Source organism: Lynx rufus, unplaced genomic scaffold, assembly GCF_022079265.1.
Source record: "Lynx rufus isolate CCGP_SWC_20201006 ecotype Redwood Valley unplaced genomic scaffold, mLynRuf1.p SCAF_6, whole genome shotgun sequence".
Lineage (NCBI taxonomy): Eukaryota > Metazoa > Chordata > Mammalia > Carnivora > Felidae > Lynx > Lynx rufus.
Genome location: NW_025814878.1, coordinates 111,811,042 through 111,833,867, shown reverse-complemented (window position 1 = coordinate 111,833,867; position 22,826 = coordinate 111,811,042). Strand labels below are relative to the sequence as shown.

Here is a 22,826-nt window from a genome sequence, read left to right as displayed (position 1 = left end):
ATCCTGAGAGGTAGGTAGTTTTTCCTGGTCTTGCGCATTTACTTGAAGAGAAAATGTAGCTGCTGGTAGAGGTGGGGAGGTAAACACAGAACCAATCTGTAATGGATCTTGTTACTTGATCAAGGAGCAGTCACTGATACAGTAAAGTTTCTCATTCCTGGGCTGTAAGGGCACTTTTTTTTTTTTATTTTAAAGTGAACTCTGCCTTCCAACATGGGGTTTGAACTCATGACTTTGGCAAGAGTCCCATGCTCTACCAACTGAGCCAGCCAGGCGCCCCTGTAGGGCATGCTTTTTAACCAATGCCCTGACAACCTACCCAGTCAGTGAGGTTTCTTCTACAGTTCAGATGGATTTGGAATGTGCACCCCAGCATCGTCCTGTTGTTGGTAATGGGAACTATTGGAGTGAGACTTAAGAACAATCATATTCAGAGGTGCCTTAGTGGCTCAGTTGGGTAAGCATCTGACTCTTGCTCTTGGCTCAGGCCTTGATCTCAGGGTTGTGAGTTCAAGTCCCGTGTTGGGTACTACACGTGAAGCCTACTTAAAAAAAAATCCCATTCATATTTTCTTGTGTTGATAAAATTATTTGTCAGGCGTTTCCTTTATGCAAACTTGATGAACAACAGAATTTGACAATTTTTGTAGCTTAGTGCCTTTTCTACTTTACATCCATTTATTTCTCATAATTTTACTTTTCATATGAAAAGAAACATTTCTAAGTCTACCTTCTCAAAATTTCTCACTACAATGGCAACCATGGTGGTCCACAGAAGCTTCTGGGGAACTTAAGGAGCATCTGCCAATAGCCTGCACCTTGCTCTTGCCAGGAACAGCACGTTTCACGAAAGCAGGAGTCGGTTTACTAATGACCAGTCCTGGGGAAGGATCTGCAAATCTGTTTAGGAGTCAGCCAGCATTTCACCTTTCGCTTGATCTTCAAAGAAACTCAGAATTCAACCTCTCCAATCACAGTAATGATTTTGGTTGAAAGCTAGTAACTGCTTATCAGCTCAAGTGGCTTTACCTTAAACTCCTAAGGGCACCTTGAATCTCATCTTTGAAAGTACATAGAAAATCAATAAAATCACCTGTCTAACCAAGTTGCCTTCTCACTTGCCTCTGCCTTGGGCTGGGGCGTCAGGATGGTTGTGATGCCCAAACTTCACCAGGGACTAGGCCTGGGCTGATATGGTCAAGAGAGGACTAGTCATTTAGATCTGAGATGCTAACTGGATGGATATCTTAAATGCTTTGTCTTACATCCCTGTATTAGTTACCTGTTGCTGCATACAGAGCACATTACCACAGAACTCAGTGGCTTAAAACGTTTCCGTTTTTGTGGGTTAGGGATGTCTCTGTCTCAAGGTTTCTCACAGGGCGGCAATTAAGCTATCGGGATCTGCCTCCAGACTCAGTGGTTGTCTGCCGGATGCAGACTGTGGGCCTCCCCATACTGCTACTCACATGGCGGCTTGCTTCCCCAAGACAGAACGAGAGAGGGGGGCAGAGAAGACAGCAGGCACAGCCCTTTGTAACCCAATCGTAGAAGTAACATCTGTCACTTTTGCCTTGTTCTGTTAAAACAGTCACTAAGTCCAGCCCACAATCAAGGTGAGGGGATTACAAAAATGTGTTCGTATCCGTGTGGGAATCACTGGAGTCTTTTTAAACGTTGCTTTTTAAGTTACTCATTATTTTCTGCAATGGGCACTTCCCAGAATGGTTTATTGAAACAAAGGTTAGAGGGGCGCCTGGGTGGCGCAGTCGGTTAAGCGTCCGACTTCAGCCAGGTCACGATCTCGCGGTCCATGAGTTTGAGCCCTGCGTCGGGCTCTGGGCTGATTGCTCAGAGCCTGGAGCCTGTTTCCGATTCTGTGTCTCCCTCTCTCTCTGCCCCTCCCCAATTCATGCTCTGTCTCTGTCCCAAAAATAAATAAAAACGTTGAAAAAAAAATAAAAAAAAAAAATAAAAAAAAAAACAAAGGTTAGAGTCCAGTAACCTTACATGCTGATGGATACGTATTTGTTTTGAAATAAATTGCTGAAGATCAAACAAGGGCTCTGACCCTCTAAACTCACCCCTCTTTGTTATTGAACCTCAAGAGGATTTATAGTAAGGCCCACTAATTTATTAAATTTTTTTTTAACATTTTATTCATTTTTGAGACAGAGAGAGCATGAGCAGGGGAGGGGCACGGAGAGGGAGGCACAGAATCCCAAGCAGGCTCTAGGCTCTGAGCTGTCAGCACAGAACCCGATGCGGGGGGCTTGAACCCACCAAGAACCGTGAGATCATGACCTGACCTGAAGTCAGCCACTTAACCAACTAAGCCACCCAGGAGCCCCTAGCATTCACTAATTTCTAACACTGATGGTCCTCTCCTCTGTATTCAATAAATCCAAAGCAATCAATGCAACATCTTAAAGGCACAACTTCTAGGAGCATAGCTCAAATGCAGGCAGCCGGTGCACTTCTAGAACATGGTCCAGTTCTGCCAATTGTTATTGTATTAAAATGGGCAAAAACTAGATCTGCATTAAGGACAAGATTATGATAAAAAAAGCCTCCTCCCTTATAAGGAATGGTATGGCCAGCAACACAACTACATACTAACGTAAACTTGCTTAATTCGTTAAAACTTCTAAACACTTAACATCATCTTCAATCTTCTGGCTTTTTAACGGGGATATTTGATATCACAAGGACTTGGTGTGGACTGGCATTTGTGCAAAGACATAAAGACAAACGCACATCATGCGTGTAGTTTTTAAATTCCAACTTTTAAAAACAGGACTTTAGTGACAGAGACAAACCTCCTCAATAGGTCTCAAGGTTCAGATACTATCTTCATGTAATATATACAAGTTTATATATTTAATCCTCATATACTGAAGACTATGCAAGCAATGTTAAGATACTAATACCTTGCCAACTGCAAAGGCACCACGTTGGCGGGCAAAACACAAAGAACTGACGACTATTCAAGCTTCTTTGGTGTCATTAGGCCTTATTTCTGGAGTAAATGTAATTCTGGTTCCATTATCAATAAATCATCCATTTTCTATGAGACAGTCATCCAACAGCAAATCCCTTTCCTCAGAAGGGCAGACTGTTAGATTCCACAGGTTTCACAAATAAAAGAATGGGCAGTAATACAGTCTTGTAACCTGGGCCTGCTCTGGGGCAGCTAAATGGTTCCCCTGTGGACACTCAGGGCAAATGAAGAGTGAAAAGCAGGGGTCCGGGGAGGGGGATGGTTTAACTCCATCTCCGTTTGCTGGTTCTTTTGAGATTGCGACAAGCTCTCCTAGGACAAGAGCAATGAAGTTTTCCAAAACCCTCTGAGCTCTAGGCCCACACATTTGACACAAGGCCTAGTGAGACTGCCTAGACTGGTCAGTCCAGTAAACCAACACATTGGTTTGAGGAATTCTGGTTTAATTCGTTTAGGTTGTTTTTTAAACAGGTTACATTCTCTTCTGGGCAACACTACAATATGAACACACCACACAGGTCTTCAGCATGATGTAATTAAATTAACTAGGACAGTTTATGTAGTTCAGGGGTGGGGAAGGACTTTCTATTGAATAACGTTAACAAACATAACAATGAAAGGCAAATAAAAAATTGGAAAAGTATGTGATGGAAAATGATAAAAATGCATCATCTTTAGTATATAACAAATCCTTACCACATAATCAAATAGGGAAGCATGCCAACATAGAGCTGGGTAATGGAGGTAGATAACCAAATAAAAATGGCCAAAAACCCATGAAACAAGTTTCTGACTTCACTAGTCATCCAATCTGCAAATTGAAACAAGACACTCCTGGTTTTTTTGGCACTCAAACTGGGTATCAGGAGTAAAATGAGTGTGGGGACGCCTGGGTGGCTAGTCGGTGGAGTGTCCGACTGGCTCAGGTCATGATCTGTTTATGAGTTTGAGCCCTGCACGGGGTTCACTGCTATCAGCACAGAGCCCACTTCAGATCTTCTGTTGCCCCCTCTGCCTCTTTCCCACGTGTGCTCTCTCAAAAATAAAATAAGTCTAAAAAAAAGATTTTAAAAAAGGAATAAAATGAGTGCGATCCTAACAGGCCCATCCAAACACTGCTAGTCACAGCCAAACAGTCCGTTTCCCACAGAAGTTATGGGACATTCACTACAAGCCATAAAAATGTGCTTACAACCTGGCCCAGCCATTCCATGTCTAAGAATTTGTGCTAAGCAATAAATCAGATGTGTATGAGAGCCTGGGCACAATAGGGTTTGTCATGCCAGTGCCTTAGGCAGAGTTCACAAATCTTTGGCGTTCTGCATCTACAATGATTGTAATCTGAGGCCGGGGTGGGAAAGACATTACCACAAATATTCTGGGAAAATACTATTGGATATAGGGAATAACAATCTTCTTAAAACTTTCCAAAATGTACTGTTAATCTCACCTACCCCCAATTTAAAGATAGAAGCAAAGCTACAAATGACATAAAGTGGCATGTGTTCAAGCTATACAATTTCACTGCTTAAAGTACAAAAAGCATACTCAACCAATCCTTTCCTCCATCCTGAAGGTTGGCTCAGACCAACTTGGGCAACAAATGAACAGAAATGCTCTGGAAACATGTAGGTTATTAAATAATTTGTTTATTGTACTGCATTTATAAAGAAAACAGACAATGCACCTGATAGAAAGAATAAAAATGCATTTGGGGTTTTAACTGACAGCAATAGAAATCCTTTAGTAAGATCATGGCAATTTGACAGTATTATGATTAAGTTCAATAAAGGTACATGGGGTACTTGGAAGATCAATTTCTATAGCTGCCTCTTTCTACGGCTTCTAATTCATCTGGCTCCTTAAATGACAGGGGGAAAAGCCCTTATTTGGAGGGAAAACATGTCCAAGAAAGAAGTTATAGGTTCTCTCTTCTTAAAATTTCTTTTTACATCAATTGTTAAAATGGGGCCTTCTATTTGTGTTTTGGTTATTTTACTTTAATATCATCACCAGAATTCCTGTAATTCCACAATTGTTATTTTACAGTGTAGAAAAGAATTCAGTTCTAGTCTGCTATTGCTTTAGATGTATATATCGCTGAAAAGCCAAAGTGGATTAGAAGTGTCGAAGGATTTTCCCTGCCGTTGTTGGATACAATCTATTTTCTTTATTCTTGATAGGTGCATAGACAGCCTCACTTAAAATTCTTTCTACAGGAACATGTCTGATTTCAGGACTACCCAATCAAGGATCCGATGAATGGCTGGCCATCGGTACTCAGGGTTCTAGGTTTAGGAGTTAAATGGATTGCATAATTGCACCATGTTTTCCTTTGCTGTTGTTGGTGGAAAAATGGCAGAATCTGGACTCCAATTTCCTGTATAGAGGGTCAGCTACCTGAAAGTCTCATCAGCAGCTTTGCTAGTAGAGCCTCAAGTTGCACTTCCTTGGCTTTCTGTAAATCACTCCTGGAGCCGTCTCCGCAGAATGCTGTAGTCCTCAAGGCCCACTTGGTCTGTGCTGAACAAGTGGCTGTGACCCCAAGCCTGCCCCTCTTTTACTTTTCAATATGACCCGAGGAATATATGATGTCTAGGGCAAGTCTAAGAGAGGCCCATTCTAAAGTAAGATTCACAGAGCCTTTTCTCATTAAAAAAAAAAAAAGCCTCAAGTACATCTCAATTATCCCAAAGTTGCAGTTAAAAACTTACATTATACAAAGAAATAGCAGCAGAGAATGGCTAATCTTAAAACAACCAAAAACAAAAAACAAAAATAAAAACAAAACAAAACACCCCCTCCAAAACAAAACAAAAAAACCCCACCCCAAAAAGTGCCATCCCACCCTTCCCCTTGGTTCTTCTATGCTGTGATTTCACTGAAGACCTGAAGCCTCTCAGAAATGAGAAAGGCTAAGCCACAGAGGGAAACTGCTTCAAGGCTAAATTTGGACAAGATGAAGAAAAAGCTGTGAATACAAGTAGGGGACTGACTGGAAAAGAATCAGGAATTCTAGGGCATTTTCTTCTTAGAGGGAAAATCTCTGATACCCAGATCTCCTTTCTAGAGTCATCCTGGATTCTTTAGTTATGGGGCAATAAACTCAAGTGCAGTGAGTAAAGTGCCAGCCAGGGGTTAAAACAATGAAAAACAAAACAGCCAAATGAACGAACTCTGCTGTTAGGGTGACAGAAGACACACAGGAAAGGACTGTTTTGCAAAACAGCTGTGGTTCTGCAGAAATTACAAATCAGTGGTTCCGCTTCTGTTTTCATCAAAAATCAGACCAAAGATTCAAGGATCTTAGAGTTATTAAAGGATGAAAGGAATTTGATAGTGCTTTGAACAGTGATAAAATGGTACCCAAATTTGGAGCTTACACAGCTCCTTTAAAAAGATAGCCTGAAAGTCGCAGGAAAAAATGTGAACATAGAGAGCAACAGAAACAGTCCAGGTAGATGATGCAGCCTGGATACAGCAAGTTTAATGTCTCTGCTGTACACAGAAGTAACACCCTTTCCCCTTCTCATCCTTATGCTGGCAATAGGATACGCACTAGAAAATTTGACTCTTAGAGTCAGTGAATAAAAGGATGAGCTCATACATCTTCATAGTTTTTAAAAAGGATGTGTATAATTTAAAGGGTGTTCTAATGGAAAGACAAGGGTACAGGGTGAGAGGCTGTTTCACATTTTAGTCTATTCGTCTTTGGCAGAGCCCAATCAAGGCCAAATTCACCTAGGATGCCCAATGGCTGTGGGGGATCTCCACAAGGTCAAGTAAGCAAACCCAAATGAACAGATTGATTTAAAAAAAGAAAACAAGAAAACAAAAAACAAAAAAACAAAACAAAACAAAAAAACCCCTTAGGAAACCCTTGAAGGAAGAGCTTCACCCTGAAAAGGGAAGAGGGAAATGCTTGTTGGGGAGGGGTGAGGGTCAGCATGTGATCTCTGCTGCGCTGTTAGGCTGGGGCTTAGGAGTTGAGCCAAGGGTGCCGGAGACAATCGGCAGCAGTGGCTCTCTTCTCGGGTATCAGCTCCAACATGGGCAGTAAGAAATCCGTGAAGCCAGCTGCCTCTTCCTGAGACCACTCATACTTCTCCACTAGAACCTCAAAAAGGCCCCAGGGTTTCAGTTTTGTGATGTGTTTCAGGTCACCTATGATAAAGACAATACAAAAGAAACTGACTGACACTGACAAGTGATAAGAGCCTTTTGTGGATATCCAGGAACTAATCCGGGTGCTCTATAAAGAAATTTTGCCACCAGAATTGAATCTTTCTTCATTCAAATTTCTCACATTCTCCATTCTGAGGGCCTAAAAACTTAAGATAATTTGTTTGCTCCACCATTCCAGGATATTCTGTCCCAGTCAAATTGGGCAGGCCTAGCATGAACTAGGTATTCACTAAAATGAATATTAAATGCCTATATATGCAACATGGTGTCATATGGTGTTCAGAGGCAGTTTATTACCACATACCAAGAACAATTTGTTTGTACTGGTGTTTTTTTTTTTTGACTTAACAGTCTAGTAAATATTGCTTCCAAATAAGGCAGTAAGAGCTAATACCATGTCAAACCTGTATAAAAGCAACAAGACTAAAAGAACAAACCCCACACAGGTTTCAGATATAGCTACACTACACTTTGTAGTATTCTGGAATGTCATTCTAAATTTTGCTTCTTTGAAATGATAATTAAAAAAAAATAAGGTCAATTACAGTGCCTTATTAAGGTAAATGCTGCTTTAAAACTTCTACAACACTTATTTGAGGTCTCTTCTGTGGGCAGTGAGTGCCTAATTACCTACTCGGTATATGTATGCCATTAACTGGTCTTTGTGTAAGGAGGAACTCTTATGAAGCACTTCAGTATTTTCCTGCCAAAAAAGAAACATTAAATGTTTCTGAGGATGCTTGCTGTCAAGTGTTGAGAAAAATGATTTTCCTCAGCATTAGTGTAGAGGTTGTGAGGAAAAAGGGAATCATGGCAAAAAGGGAAAAAAAGGCCAGACAGTCTTCCAATCCCTTCTATGTCAGGTGTTCAAATTTCAGCTTTCAAATTTTATTTGTATGCATAAGTACACATTTAAATACGCCAATGTATATTATCGAGTCAAAAAGTTGAAGTAAGAGTATTCTCTTGGTTTCCTTCACTCCTCAGTGATGACACAAACTTGTAAAATTGTCAAGGGTAAAGTTAATTTGTAGAACTGATGGGCTTAAGTGACTATGTTGGGTGTCACCAGGCCACAAGACAGAGTGAGATGTAATCCTGCCCTTAGGAAGCTTGAAGTAAATGATTTGCCCTTTGAAAGAGGCAGTTCTTAGACCAAATGCTAGCAAAAATCTGCCCATTTTCCAGAAGTGCTATAATAGGAGTAATCAATGTGCCAGGTACTATAAACAAAGTAACTTATTCAATATGAAGTAGACACTTATAGTCTCCAGTTAGAAATCAGCAGACTGAGGTTGTGTAGCAGCTGGGATTTGAACCTAGATAGTCTGGTTCCAGTCTCTGCTCTTGACCACACTATTACAGCTCAGCAGTCAAGACAGGACCATTCTTCTGTAGGTGCTGGGAATACATGTACCCAGCAGTACTTACCTCTTCATTTTTAAACACTTTGCCCCCTTAATGCCTGGGAACAAACACATTTATTTTACCTTTTTTGGTGAAAAATTCCTTGGAATATTTTCCTGCCACAATGAGCTTGCGAGGCACCTTCCCCAGAAGTTCTATGATCAATGCAATGTGATCTGTATGTTTCAAACATTTCAGGAAAGGGGAAAAAAAAGACATACATAACAGGAGTAACAAATGCAGTTCTAGACAATGGCAGAAAGAGTAGCATGCACACCTCTTTATGAAGCATTTCAGGCTTGCTTTCTGTCCTAAATAGGAAGAGGACTCTATCCACCTAATGGAGAGTCCAGAAAACCATAACAAAATCACGCACCCACTCCAGTGGGACTTGAGTGATAACTAAAAACAATCTTGGTGTGAATGCTCTGCTTCCTTAAGTTGTATACCTGGGGCCTAGATGAAAACTCATGTTAATAATACTACCTCTGCGATTGAAGAAGTCCTGTGAATATTTCCCACTGAGGGCAAAGCGTCTTGGAATTCTGCCTATCAGCTCTATAATGTGCGCAATGTGGTCTAAAATAGAAGGGTAAGAAGAACAGGATCAAGGACAAGCTGTAAAGGGTTTTTTTTTTATGAATAGCTTTTTCAAGGACTAGCTCTTTAAGAGTAGCTACAAATATAACCAAGGATATTCCAGGGGAGACTGGGAAGGTCGAGAATTATTTCAGGTGGCTGGTTACCTGATAGCAGCTGGCAAGTCCCACTCTGGAGTTTGGAGGCTTAACTAGATCTTTCTTTCTATTTTGCCTATACATCTAGGTTCAGGTGGGTTTTTCAGATGAGGTGAAAAACTGTACCAATATTCTTTACACATTCTGGAACTGTTATTTATTTATTTATGATACTGCCCTGGGCTTCACGTAATAATATCACTCTATTTAACAATGTTCATGACGATTAAATAATCACTTATGATTATTTGAGTTTTCACAACCACCCTGTACAACAGGCCAAAGATTAATACCCCATTGTAAAGATGAGAAAATAGAACCTCAGAGAGAATAAATGGCCGACTTGAAGGTACAGGGCTAAAAGGAGCTAGAACTCAAATGAAAACCCACATCTTATCATGTCTAGTTCAGAGCTATTTGTTTTAAAATAAATCATTTTTTTTTTTTAATTTTTTTTTTTCAACGTTTATTTATTTTTGGGACAGAGAGAGACAGAGCATGAACGGGGGAGGGGCAGAGAGAGAGGGAGACACAGAATTGGAAACAGGCTCCAGGCTCTGAGCCATCAGCCCAGAGCCCGACGCGGGGCTCGAACTCCCAGACCGCGAGATCGTGACCTGGCTGAAGTCGGACGCCCAACCGACTGCGCCACCCAGGCGCCCCAAATAAATCATATTTTAAGTACAAATTAGCGAAAAACATTTTACTATTCATTTATTTTTTAAATTTTTTTAGTGTTTATCTTTGAGAGAGAGTGACAGAGTGTAAGTGGGGGAGAGGCAGAGAGAGAAGGAGACACAGAATCCAAAGCAGGTTCCAGGCTCTGAGCTGTCAGCACAGAGCCCGTTGTGGGGCTTGAACTCACAAACTGTGAGATCGTGACCTGAGCCAAAGTTGGATGCTTTTAACTGACTGAGCCACCCAGGTGTCCCGAAGAACATTTTAAAATACAGCTACTTGACTTCTGTAGGCCACGAAAAGATGTCCACATCATAGCAGCGCATTGTAACTGTCACGGCATGAATATGGACTGTGAACACTGCCAGGGATGTGTCCAGTGTGTCCCCAGGTGAGCCTGGGACTGGCCAGCATCCATCCACACTTACAGGCAGCTCTACTACCTTTTTTATTCTGCAGGTAACTAAGAATACGAAGTACATTTTAAAAAGTGATGGCTGCTAGTCACAAAAGGACTTTAATCCTGTTAGAGAATCATGAAGATCAAAAGGAATTACTTAAAGATTTCTAATGTTACCTTAAAGGGGAATAATAATATGCCAGAGGCATCAATATATCTGGGAATTTGTGAATGTCTCAGGTCCTATCTGTTTCTCATGTAAAGGACCCAGTGCTGTCATTTTATTTTATTTATTTATTTTTTTTCAACGTTTATTTATTTTTGGGACAGAGAGAGACAGAGCATGAACAGGGGAGGGGCAGAGAAAGAGGGAGACACAGAATCGGAAACTGGCTCCAGGCTCCGAGCCATCAGCCCAGAGCCTGACGCGGGGCTCGAACTCACGGACCGCGAGATCGTGACCTGGCTGAAGTCGGACGCTTAACCGACTGCGCCACCCAGGCGCCCCTTAGTGCTGTCATTTTAAAAGGGCTTTACATTCATGAATTCACTATAACCTTTTGGCAGTTTTGACTGAATTTATAGTTCGGTAACAAGAACTCAGCTGCTAAGAAATTTCTGCCTATTTTAGGTAAAACCCGCAAATAAATGTCTTTGTATAAACAGATTATAAATGAGACCACAGTTTATCTTCTGTAAACTTCCAAGTGAAGTATTGGTTCTTTTAATATTTTTCCTATACCAAGGAATTATTTTTCCCCTGAATGTGTTATTTTACATTTAGTTCCAGCAACCTGTATCTGGTTTATCAATTGATCATAGGGCTGATATACCTGATAGGCAAAATTATCCAAGTATTATTCCAAGAGTTAGGGGCTGGAGAATATCATCAGAGAACATGCTTCTTAGGTTGGCCCCAGTCCTACCGTGACTTGTAACAAACTATGCATACACTGGCTGGAGGATAAGGGTTTGCTGTTTTCTGCTCTTATGGGCCTCTTATGCAGCAGTTTGAAGTTTCACCTAAAGACTGTTAGTATTGACTGGTACAGGAGGAAATAAATTTGTATAGAAATACCTAGGATAGATGGTTCTCCCTTATTCCTTACTTGGGACTTTTTATATATGTTTCAATCATCAAGTTTGGTAGCATAAGATCCTATACAATATAATTCCAGCTGCTCTATGTGTTCTGTACCACACACTATTTACAGAGAGTGTACAAAAATAGAAAAAAATCAACTACCCTCCCAAACAAAGATAGTAGGGCATTCCTTTCTTTTCTTTTTTCTTTTCTTTTCGTTTCTTTTCTTTTCTCTCTCTCTCTTCCTCCTTCCCTCCCTCCCTTCTTTCTATTACATTTATTTATTTTTGAGAAACAGAGTGAGACAAAGCATAAGCAGGGTATGGGCAGAAAGAGAAGGAGACACAGAATCTGAAGCAGGCTCCAGGTTCTGAGCAAGCGGTCAGCACAGAGCCTGACAGGGGGCTCGAACCCATGGACTGTGAGATCATGACCTGAGCCGAAGTCGGACGCTCAACCTACTGAGCCACCCAGGCACCCCTATAGTAGGGCATTTCTAAAATGGTGTAAGTCTATAGCGCCAAACTTACAACCAGAAAAAAAAAAAAGCAGCAAAGACTAGGGAAAATTAAGTGTGTACATAGACAGTAATTACAGTTATATTCTTACAAGGGCTGATGTATAGAAAACACATCCATACTGTACCCACTAAAATAGGCATTGGGCTATGGGAACTGGCGCAATATTTTCCAAACAGTACTTATTAGGAATGTCAGGAGGTCCTACTAAAAATGCCTATTAATATCCCAAGGGACCACAGTGTGAGAAATAGAGCTTTCTTGGTTCCACAGGGCACAAAACTTGATTTCCCTAAGATGGAGGAAAGCACAGGGAGTGAAGGACATATTTTCCTTATTGGGAGGGTATATTGCTAGTGCTCTTTCAAAGTAATCCCCATTAATCCTGAAAACAAAATCTGCCCAAACTGTTTAATCAAGAAGGTAAGATACCTCTTTAACAGTTCTTTCATTCACAATTATCTCATCTAAGTTATCTGGCCACCACCATGATAAAAAAAAAAAAAAAAAAAAAAAAATCACATGTGGGGACTAAGCTTAGGAATTCCCTGAGCTTGCACCGATGGGTTAACCAGGCATAAGGAAATAGAAAGCTACATGATGAACGCATCCAAGATTAGGTAAACAGGGCAAAGGCCCCCAGTATAGGACAAAAATGCTGGAATAGAAAAGCCTCAGGATGAAAGTATCAAAAATGAGGTAAATAAGATTAGGTATTCAGGGCAGAAACACCCCCCCCCCAACTTAGTACAATAGCAAAAAGCTGCTTTCACAGGGAAGAAGGACCAAAATAGGTAAATAGGGCTATAGACCCCAGTAGGGCCTAGAGTGGAGCCCAGAGTGGAGCCCAGAGTGCCCAGAGTGGAGCTAATTAGCAAAAGAAAGGTGTCTTGCTGACCCTTGAGGTTGCATGCTCTGTCTTGTCCCCTAGGCCAGTTTAGGTAAACAGAGGTGGTGCCTCAGGCCTGCTATAAACAAACTCCCTCCCAGCTTTGTTTTGTATTGACCCAAACCCCTAACACCGCCTATCTTCAAAACTCTCCATTCCCCCGTCCATGAGTTAATGTTCATGGTTTCACTGTCTCTTTTACACATCTGTCACGCTTGTAAGCCTTCTGATCCTAATAAAAATGGAGCAAGGACTCTTACTCCGGGCTCTTGTCAACTCCTGAACATTAGCCTCTCTTGCATTTTAATCCTGCATCCCACTCTCTTGCTGGACAAGAGAGAACTCCAGACCCAGAGTCTATGACAATCACACATTTAGTTGTCTGCTTTTACAGCCTCTCAGATGGAGCAGCTCACAGCTTGGGCCTTTCCCACCGGCTATCACAAAATGTAAGCCAATAATATTTTGTTTTAAAATGGAACTCTAAATGTTAATATCATTTAAAAAGAAAAAAAGCATGGCTTTAATTTTTAGAAAAAGAGAATGCTAAATATTGTAGAATGTATACAAACAGGATATAGTCTCTGCATTCACAAACACCATCCAAATCGGATTGTTTGCCTATAAAATTACTGACTTCCAAATAAAGTTGCAGGCATAAGTGAGCAAGCTGACGAACAGGTAATTCAAATGGGGTAAAGACTGAATCACTGATTTATAGAAAAAGGAAAATAACTAGATGTTTTAGAAGAAATTACCCGGTAAATACAATTTTTAGTTTGACCATGTGTAGCCTTTTCTCTTAATCCTCACAGAGTTCTTTAATAGCTACTATAAAATATTGAGTATATCTAATACTTAATATAAAACATCTTATATTTCTATCTTTTCTGGGATTTATATATTCTTAGCATACTAAAAAGACTAAGTTCTTCAGTACTACAAACCACACGGCCACACAAGTGTAACTACCATGCACAGACATCCTCAGTTAAGAGGACTCACCTTCATCCCGAGTGTACTCTTCCCCTGAATGCGGTTCAAACAAATAGTCGCCTGTGGCCAGTTCAAACGCCTAAGAAAAAGAGGACAATGTAAGCAACAACAACAGGAAGCCTTTGGGAAGCTTACTGCTTGCTATTTGGCTCAATATGAAGTAATTTTTTCCTTCTCTGGAAAAGCCACAGATGATCATTTAAAAAAAATGTCTTAAGATTATTCCTAAAGAGCTTTCCTTCCACACCTGTATCTTAGTAAAATGAAGCAGGAAAACAGCAATAACATCATCAACATATGGATTATCCCCTCCCCCCATCAGCAACTCAGCTCTCTTGAGTTTATCTTTTTGCTGAGTGGGGCACATTTGGATATTAAGGTGGTTCTAAGTTATTAAATTATTCATGAGAAGAGCAGCTCCTCTTATTTGTAATTTCACATGGCTAGAAATTAAGATTCTGTACCCAGAGTCAAAACCAAAAAACTGAGACAGACACATCTCTACCTACGTATGACTATTATTTGGCAAAAAGTATAGTTTTTCAAAGTTTTGCTTTTTTTTTTCCCTAAAGTTTTAGATAGAACTTCCAATTCCTAGGTCTATAGAAAATCAGAAAAAGGTTGGGTGTAAATGTGGTCAAGAGCAATTCACGTTTTATGTGACTGGCACATTTAGCATTCACCACCGAGAAAAGAAAGGCACGTCTTCTACAAGAAAAGCTCTTGTAAACAGTGTTCAAGAAGCGTGAAAAAGTAATTTCCTTTAGAATATGTGCCAAGCAGTACGGAAAGACAGCATGTGAGTGACGTTATTCTTTCACTGAATAAAAAGATGGATTAAAAACAAGTAATACAACTGCAGTTTTATAAAGAACCTAATTGGCATAAAAGTACAGTTGTAAGTCATTAGTCACGGGTCAATTCTGATCGAGTCGATGGTACTAAGTGGCCCAGACAATTACAGGAACCACGGGGTGGATTCCGGAGCACACTCTCTAACTCGGACCCAGATGGAGGTCTCAGTGCTTGCCAGTGTCCGCTTCTGCAGTTTTCCCATGGGACAGCTTTTCTCAAGACATTACCTGAACTGTACTACCACCCAGGCCACAAAACTAGAAGTTTCAGGACAGTCCCTAAAATGTCAGGGATGCTATGGCTTCTTACCAGGCATAGCTGGTTTTACATCCCAGTTTATTTTGAAAGTGAACCTGATATGTGTTCTACCCCCACCCCCTTACTGTCCTGAGGTTTACAGTCCCAAAGTGGAAAAAAAAAACCCTGTTAATTCTTATTCATCAAAGTTTGTTACTATCTTCAGAAACCAGTACTTTTTCAAAGCCTCAGAGTGGCAGCTCAGTAAATATCCTGAAATTGAAGTTCACAGAAGTAAAGAAAATTTTCTAAGATTTTAGTATTTTCTAAATTTTTTCATCTAGATACTTATAACTAGTTACCTAAAGTTCTCTGACAGAACTATTTTTTGGAACGTAAGGTAGATGCTAGTAGTTACCATTTTGTAAGTAATAGCAAAAATCCCCCCCCAAATCAAACCAAACCAAAAGATCACGGTACCAAAATTCGAAACTAGCGGAAGCTCTAGGTTACGGAACACTTTAGTTGAATACGCTTCCCTTTACAGAGAAGAAAACTGTGACCCAAAGTGACAAGCAAAAAAGCCCATCCTAGAATGTAGGGGCTCCTAATTCCCACTCCTGCCCTTGTCTCACGCTGACCAAAGAGCCTGCTCTGTGATAGTCAGGGTCACGCTGACGTACATAGGCAATATCAGTTATGCAATCCAGTGAGCCGGCACATCCTGACAATGGAGTATCATTTAGTGTTGAAAAAGAAATGAGCCATCAAGTCATGAAAAGACAAAGGACAACCTTAAATATGTGAATATTATGAAGTGAAAGAAGCCAATCTGAAAAGTTTACATTTTTTATGACTCCAACTATATGACTTTCTGAAAAAGGCAAAACTATGAAGACAATAAAGATTGGTGGTGGCCAGGGGCTGGGGCTGGAGGAAGAGGGAGGAACAGGCAGAGCACAGAGCAATCTTAGGGCAGTGGAACCATTCTGCAGGATACTCCCGTGGTAGATATAGGTCACTGTACAGTTGTCAAAATCCACAGAATGGAGGATTTAAAAACATCTATTCTTTATCAACTCTTAAATGGTCTTCATAGAACATTCCCTTTTCATAACTGCCCTTCTAACTCGGTAGTCTCAATCACGAATGTGGCAGGCAAACTCTCTCAGAGAGGGTCCAATCTTTCTATTAATTAATTGTATCAGATGCAGGATGATCCATCGCTTTCAGGCATTTCTGATATTCCAGGATTTGTTTTTACTTTCTGGTTATGGCTAAATGTAAGGCAACATTTCTAGGTCTATTAGCAAAACAAGAGAAATTTGGGGGAACAAGTGGGGCTCAAGTTTTCACGATATTGTCATATCAGGTAAGTGCTTTCCTTCCCTTGGTCAAGAAATTTCCTGCATGTGAGCTGGTCCATTTAACGGGAGGCAAGGTTAATTCCCCTTTTATTTTTTTGCCTTAGTATTAATGTACTAAATAGCACGCAGGACCTACTGGCCTAAACAGTTAACCTCCTACTAAGAACCACATCATAATAAATCATATGTCATCTATAAACTAGCTATATTTTGTAAATGGTGGCATCTCTAGCACGTATTTTCTCTAGCAAATCAAATTCTTCCAAATATAAAACTTTAAAAGAAGTTAGATTTTATTCCAATGTTCTTCCATCTGGTGCACAGTACCAAACCTTACATTTCAGGCAGTCAGCCATCTTAAAAGACCCCTGATACACCCTACCTCACAAATGATTTACAAGGTCATGCCGTATTAACAACACAGTTTTAACTCTATTACCTCTGGAAGACATAGTTTTTTAGGAATGTGCGTATGATCTTCTAGTCTGTAGTTTCTCAAGTTTTCCCCAGAGTTGACTGTGAATATTGTTAATTGAAATGACAGTTTAACAGGTTTCTGGTTTAGTTTCCTCATTTGATGGTCCACAAATATGTACTAAGTACCGTTTATATAATAAAGAATCTATTTGGTCTTTGTTTCTGTTTCCTGAGAGGAAGCCTCTAAACGCTTGGAATTTCCAAGTGATGAGTACTTAATGGCACCCCCCCCCCCCCACATAGTTAAGACGGGGGCTGGATATGCCTCCTAATTGGACAAGATCCAACTGTGTGAGAACTGGGGCTTTGAGCCAGCATTATCCTAACCTCCAGGGAAGGAATGGGGGCTGGAGATGGAGTTCATTCAATCAATCATGACTAAGTAATGAAATCTTAGTAAAAAAAAAACTGGGCACCTGAAGCTGTGTGAACTTCCCTAGGTGGTGGTACAACACGGATATGCTGGGAAAGTGACATGTCCCAACGACACAGAAGCTTCACCTTTGGTACCTTCTTAGGCCTCACCCTAGGCATGCTTTGATTTGATTGGTCCTGATTTGTAGCCTTTATGACAAAACTGTAATAGCAGTTTTAACACTTTCCTAAATTCTGGGAGTCATTCTAACAAGTTACTGAATCTGAAAGGACAATGGAACCTCCCAATTTGTAGCTGGCAGGTCAGAAAAGCAGGTGGCTTGTGGACTCCAGAGTCTGCAGCTGGTGTCTGAAATGAAGGCAGTCTCGTGGGAAATTATGTATGCCCTTACTCTACGAAGTCTGCCAGAATTCTGGGTAGTTAGCACCACAAGTGCACTGTAAGTACCCACTCATAACGGGCCAGGCCCTGAAGCACACAATTAGCTATACGTAACAGCCACGATTCCTGTCAGCATGGCACTCACAACCTCGTAGAAGAGAAACAAGTGAAGAAACACAATTACAAATTAAAGAGTATACTCTATTTCAGGAAACAAGAGAACATGTTCTAACATAGACTATTTGTGGGAAACCATTTAGTATCAGCTAAATCTGACCTCTTGAGTACTTGTTTGCCAGGGACAAAGTAGCCATTTAAGAATCTTAGGATGATTGAACTTCACATCTTGTGGGGTGTAAACATGTCTGAGGAACTGTCAAACTGTACAGAATGAAGTAGTTTCCAGGGGTTTCCCTGATCTGAAAACAGATGAGAGCTGAAAGGGCAAGGGTACCTGTAACCTCCTCATCAAAAACAGTACCACCTTAGCAGTTGTTTCTAACAGCCCCTAACCCCCAGCAGCAGTAAGAAACATTTGGTGCCTTCAGCGCAACAGCAGTTTGGCAGAACCAAATGGAATGCCAGATGTTTTTAATTAGCTTTTGAATTTCTACCTCTCCAGACAGAAAATTTAGACTGCCAGTGATGTCACAAAAAGTTTTATTTTGTTTGTAAAATTCACTAGTCTACTGAAAATCAGCAAACAGAGCAAGGCACAGAGCTACCGCATAACGTTAACGTAACGTAACGTAACGTAACGTAACGTGACGTAACGTATCAGCTATCACATACCACATAACAGAGCTACCACATAACAAGGTCAAGGGGAAAAAACATTACCATGCATGCCGTGCTCCAAATGTCTGCAGGGGTATTATAGCCAGATCCTATCAGAACTTCCAACGAGCGATACTGCCTTGTTTGAATATCTTCAGTGAAATGCTTGTGCTGAGTAAATGGAGAAAGAAACAGTATTTTAAAATTCAGTTACTCTAAAAAGTAACACGTCACAATTACTTAATGGAGATTAAAATAAATTCTCTGAAGTTTTCCCTCAAACCAGTTTTCATTTAGCTAGTTTAAGATACCATTTTTAAAAATTAGTTAATTTATTTTTGAGAGAGAGCGCACAAGCAGAGAAGGGGCAGAGAGAGAGGGAGACAGAGAATCCCAAGCAGGCTCCATGCTGTCAGTGCAGAGTCTGACGTGGGGCTAGAACTCAGGAACCTCTGAGATCATGACCTGAGCCAATATCAAGAGCCAGACTCTTAACCAACTAAGCCACCAGGAGCACCAAGTTTCTTAAGGTTATCATTTTGATGCTATTACTTCCAAACAATACCTTGGTTTAACACACCATCCACATCAAATTATTTTTGCAAACATGGAGTCTAACCTTAATATAGATGCACGGATGGGGGAATAACAATGGCTTCTTAAGAAATGGAAAACTATTACCCCCAACAAAAATTAAGTTGTTCATTTGTCTAAAGTTAATAAGTACTTGAACGAATAAATGACACCAATATAGGGTCAATTCAAACCTTCCTTGCCATGCACTCATTATGAAGAAATAAGACATTAGGCGTCAGTTTTCAAGAATCTTATAAGCACCATCTATAAAGAACTCTTGCCCTCAATTCTCCTCTGTCCCCCTCACTCCTCCACAAAACCCAAACATGATTCTTGGGGAAACAGGGACCATGGCAAGCACTATGAGAATGCAATCAGCAAAACAAATGGAGTTTCTTCAACACATTAAATCATATAGGAAGGGAAAACCTCTGAAGTAAAAGCAATTTAAGAGACATAGTACTCAATTTTGTATCCATGGATTTTATTTGGATCCTGTTACAAACAAAACGAAAAGGATGTTCCCAAGGTAACTAGCAAAACTGACGGAATACTTGATACTGGTGTGACCATGGCGTCATGGTTACCTGAAAGAATCATCTTTTGGAAAGCTGTATTTATGAAAGAACATAAGATACCTGGGATATAGTTCAAAATAATCTCGAGTGGGTGGCAGAGTGGGTATATAGATGAAAGAGCAATGACTCTTTCTGGCAATGACTTGATAGCTGCTGGGTGATATTAGCGTCAGGACACCGGATTTCACTGTTCTATTCTCTCTACTTTGGTATAGGTGTGAAGTTGGCCGTAATAAAAAATATTGCAGGAAGCAGCAGCTTAGAATGATTCGTACACACAAAACAAAATTCAGATAATATTAAAACATGAAACAACAAAGTGTGGAAGACGATTCTCCAATCCTACTGCAATTCAAAAACGAGGAAGGGCACTTGTGAAGAGGAGAAATTAGGCAGATGAAGTTTCAGACAGAAAACCAGTATTGACTAGAGCTCCAAAGGGACTAAGATTGACCAAAAGACCAAAAGACCTGCACTCCGGGTAGAGAGAGCATCACCAATAAAGGTACAGAAAGACATCTGCTGAAGCCAACGGCTAATTTGCTAGGTTAGAGTTTGGATTTCATCTGGCACCACTGTGTGTTAGTGCACAAGAAAGTAAGAAGACTGTAAGAAGACTGACAGGACATCTAAGGACACCATTGCTTCTGGTTGGTGGCCAGATTTAGGCTTGGTAATGAAAATCACTGGTTGTGGAAATAGGAGAGGGAAAAGTAAACCCAAGGATGGCCACAGAAAGAATAAGCAGAACTCAAAAATTCAGTGGCTATGTGTGAGAGACAGTAAGGAAGAACCAAAAGGAACTTATTAGTGGCAGAGGGACAGCTGTCTGCTGACGAAAACAAGATGGAGAGACTTTGGGAAGTGGTTTTAGAAGAAGACAATGGGTTCAGAGATGGAGTTTGAAGTGGGATGTACTGCAGGCAACTGCGATGCTGTAATTTATAAGACACATTTATATTTGGTCATTCATGTGTACTGGTGATTCAAAATGTATTTCTCATATACATTTGGTCTTCATCCACTCTTCTCGGCTCACAACTCCCCAAATTCTTGGAATTTCCTGAGCAGTAAGAGTAATAGCATATTTGTTATATATGGTCTCTTGTCCTCAGTTCCAGAAAACACTTCAGAGCTGTAGAGGTAAAATGGGTGTCTTATTATTCATAAGAAGCCCCTTTCCACTGCAATTGAGTGTATGTTAATGAGCTGACTTTTGGAGAGCACCTAAGGATGGGGGCTGGTTGCTAGAGGAACTGACCATGAATAGAGGGAATCCTACCCTCTGATTTCTGGGGAGGGGAGAGGGGCTAGAGACTGAACAATCACCAATGGTCAATGAGTTAATCAATCATGTCTATGTAATGAAGCTTCCTCCAAAAGGAGGGGTGGGTTTGGGGAGATTCCACTCTGGGGAACCAGAATGCTTCCATATGTACTGGGGCAGGCCCCAAGCTGAGGACACAAGCATCTATGCATCTCTTTTCCTCTGGTTGTTATATCCTTTGTAATAAACCGGTAATGTAGTGAAATAAATGTTTTTTCTGAGCTCCGTCAGCCATTCTAGCAAGTCAGTCAAACCCAAGGAGGGGGCTGAGGGAACCTCTCATCTATAGCCAGTTGGTCAGAAGTACGGGTAACAACCAGGACTTGCGACCGGCATCCTGACTTGGAGGGGCTGGTTAAGCTTCCAATTTGTAGCCGGTTGGTCAGAAGCACAGGTAACTTGGGCTTGCAAGTGGCATCTGAAGTGGAAGGAGGTCTTGTGGGACTGAGCGCTTTACCTGTGGAATCTCATTGATCTTCCGGTAGTGTCAGAATTGAGTTGAATTCTCAGCCTGGTGCCCCAAGAATTGCTTGGTATGGGAAAGCCTTTACACACACATGCATTTTAGGATTGGGTCCAGTGAGACATTTAGAAAAATGGACATGCTGCTCAAGGGACTTGTCTTTTACTCCTTGTGCCTCATTAGTGCCTTAAAAAGATGGTGTAAATGATAAATGAGGTCAAGAATCAAGTGGATCAAATACAAACACATATCCACTCACTCCTAAAACTCCACTTGGTAGAGAATCCAGCGTTAATTTTTATTTATTTGTTAAAAAAATTCTCTTTAATGTTTACTTTTGAGAGAGACACACACACAGAGTGTGAGCAGGGGAGGGGCAGAGAGAGGGAGACACAGACTCCAAAGCAGGTTCCAGGCTTTGAGCTGTCGGCACAGAGCCTGACGCGGGGCTCGAACTCACAAACTGCGAGATCATGACCTGAGCCGAAGTCAGATGCCCAACTGACTGAACCACCCAGGTGCCCCTCCAGTGTTAATTTTTAAAGCATAAACTGACAGAGAGAATGGCAAAGAAGTTAGAGCATTAAAACTTATAAGATGGAACAGATCATTGGTAAATGTCTTAGTGGATCCAAGAAAACAGAATAAGCCGCAGGTGAAAGCTGAGAAGCGCTGTGATGTATATCCCCTCAAGGCTCAGAGTTGGGCAGTATTAGGTGGGATTTAAACCAGAAACACTGCTTTAAAACATCCTTTAAACAAATAGGGCTCCAGGGGTACCTTTGGTGGCTCAGTTGGTTAATCGTCCGACTTCAGCTCCGGTCATGATCTCGCAGTTCATGAGTTTGAGCCCCATAATGGGGCTCTGTGCTAACAGCTCGGAGCCTGGAGCCTGCTTCACATTGTGTCTCCCTCTCTGTCTGCCCCTCCCCTGCTCACACACACACACACACACACTCTCTCTCTCTCTCTCTCAAAAAACAAAACAAAACAAAATAAAAACATTAAAAAAAATTAAAAGAAACAGGGCTCCAGAGCACAGGGCATAGTGCAATCTAACAGCCCCTTCCCTGGCCAGACAGATCATTTGGAGGTTTTCTCTAAATGGGTAAAATGGGGTCTCTGGAAGATGCTCCACACAGTTGAGGAGAGAGCACCATTCTGAAAACAAGGAAATTAAGTGATTGTGTAACTGCATGTTGAACCCCCCATTTTCCTGCAGAAAGAAGGCAACAGACAACACACAGGAAGAAGAAAATGTCAATAATAGGATAATAAACTATATCCTCTAACAGATAATCAGAGAACCAAGAACTCTTGAAAAGTAAAAATATAATAGGAGAAATGAGAAAAAATAAAGCTTATAATAACTAGTTGAGAAATCTCCCAGAAAATAAAGCAAAAAGAAAATGACAGAAAATAGGAGAGAAAGGTACAACAGGACCTGCCTAGGAGGTCTAACATTTGAATAAGATTTCAGAGCTAGAGAAGAGAGACCAAGGAGAAGAAAAGACAGA

General features: G+C 40.8%; 1 protein-coding gene across 1 annotated transcript in view; it reads right to left on the bottom strand.

Annotated features, from left to right (window-relative positions):
* Nucleotides 1–4,694: 4,694 nt before the first annotated feature.
* SRPK1 (SRSF protein kinase 1) overlaps nt 4,695–22,826 on the bottom strand; it is an 83,236-nt gene continuing 65,104 nt past the window's right edge. The window contains 4 exon segments of the mRNA XM_047101377.1: nt 4,695–7,165; nt 8,677–8,769; nt 13,905–13,974; nt 18,429–18,536. Of these exon segments, the coding sequence (XP_046957333.1) occupies nt 6,981–7,165; nt 8,677–8,769; nt 13,905–13,974; nt 18,429–18,536 (456 nt within the window). The 3' untranslated portion in view covers nt 4,695–6,980.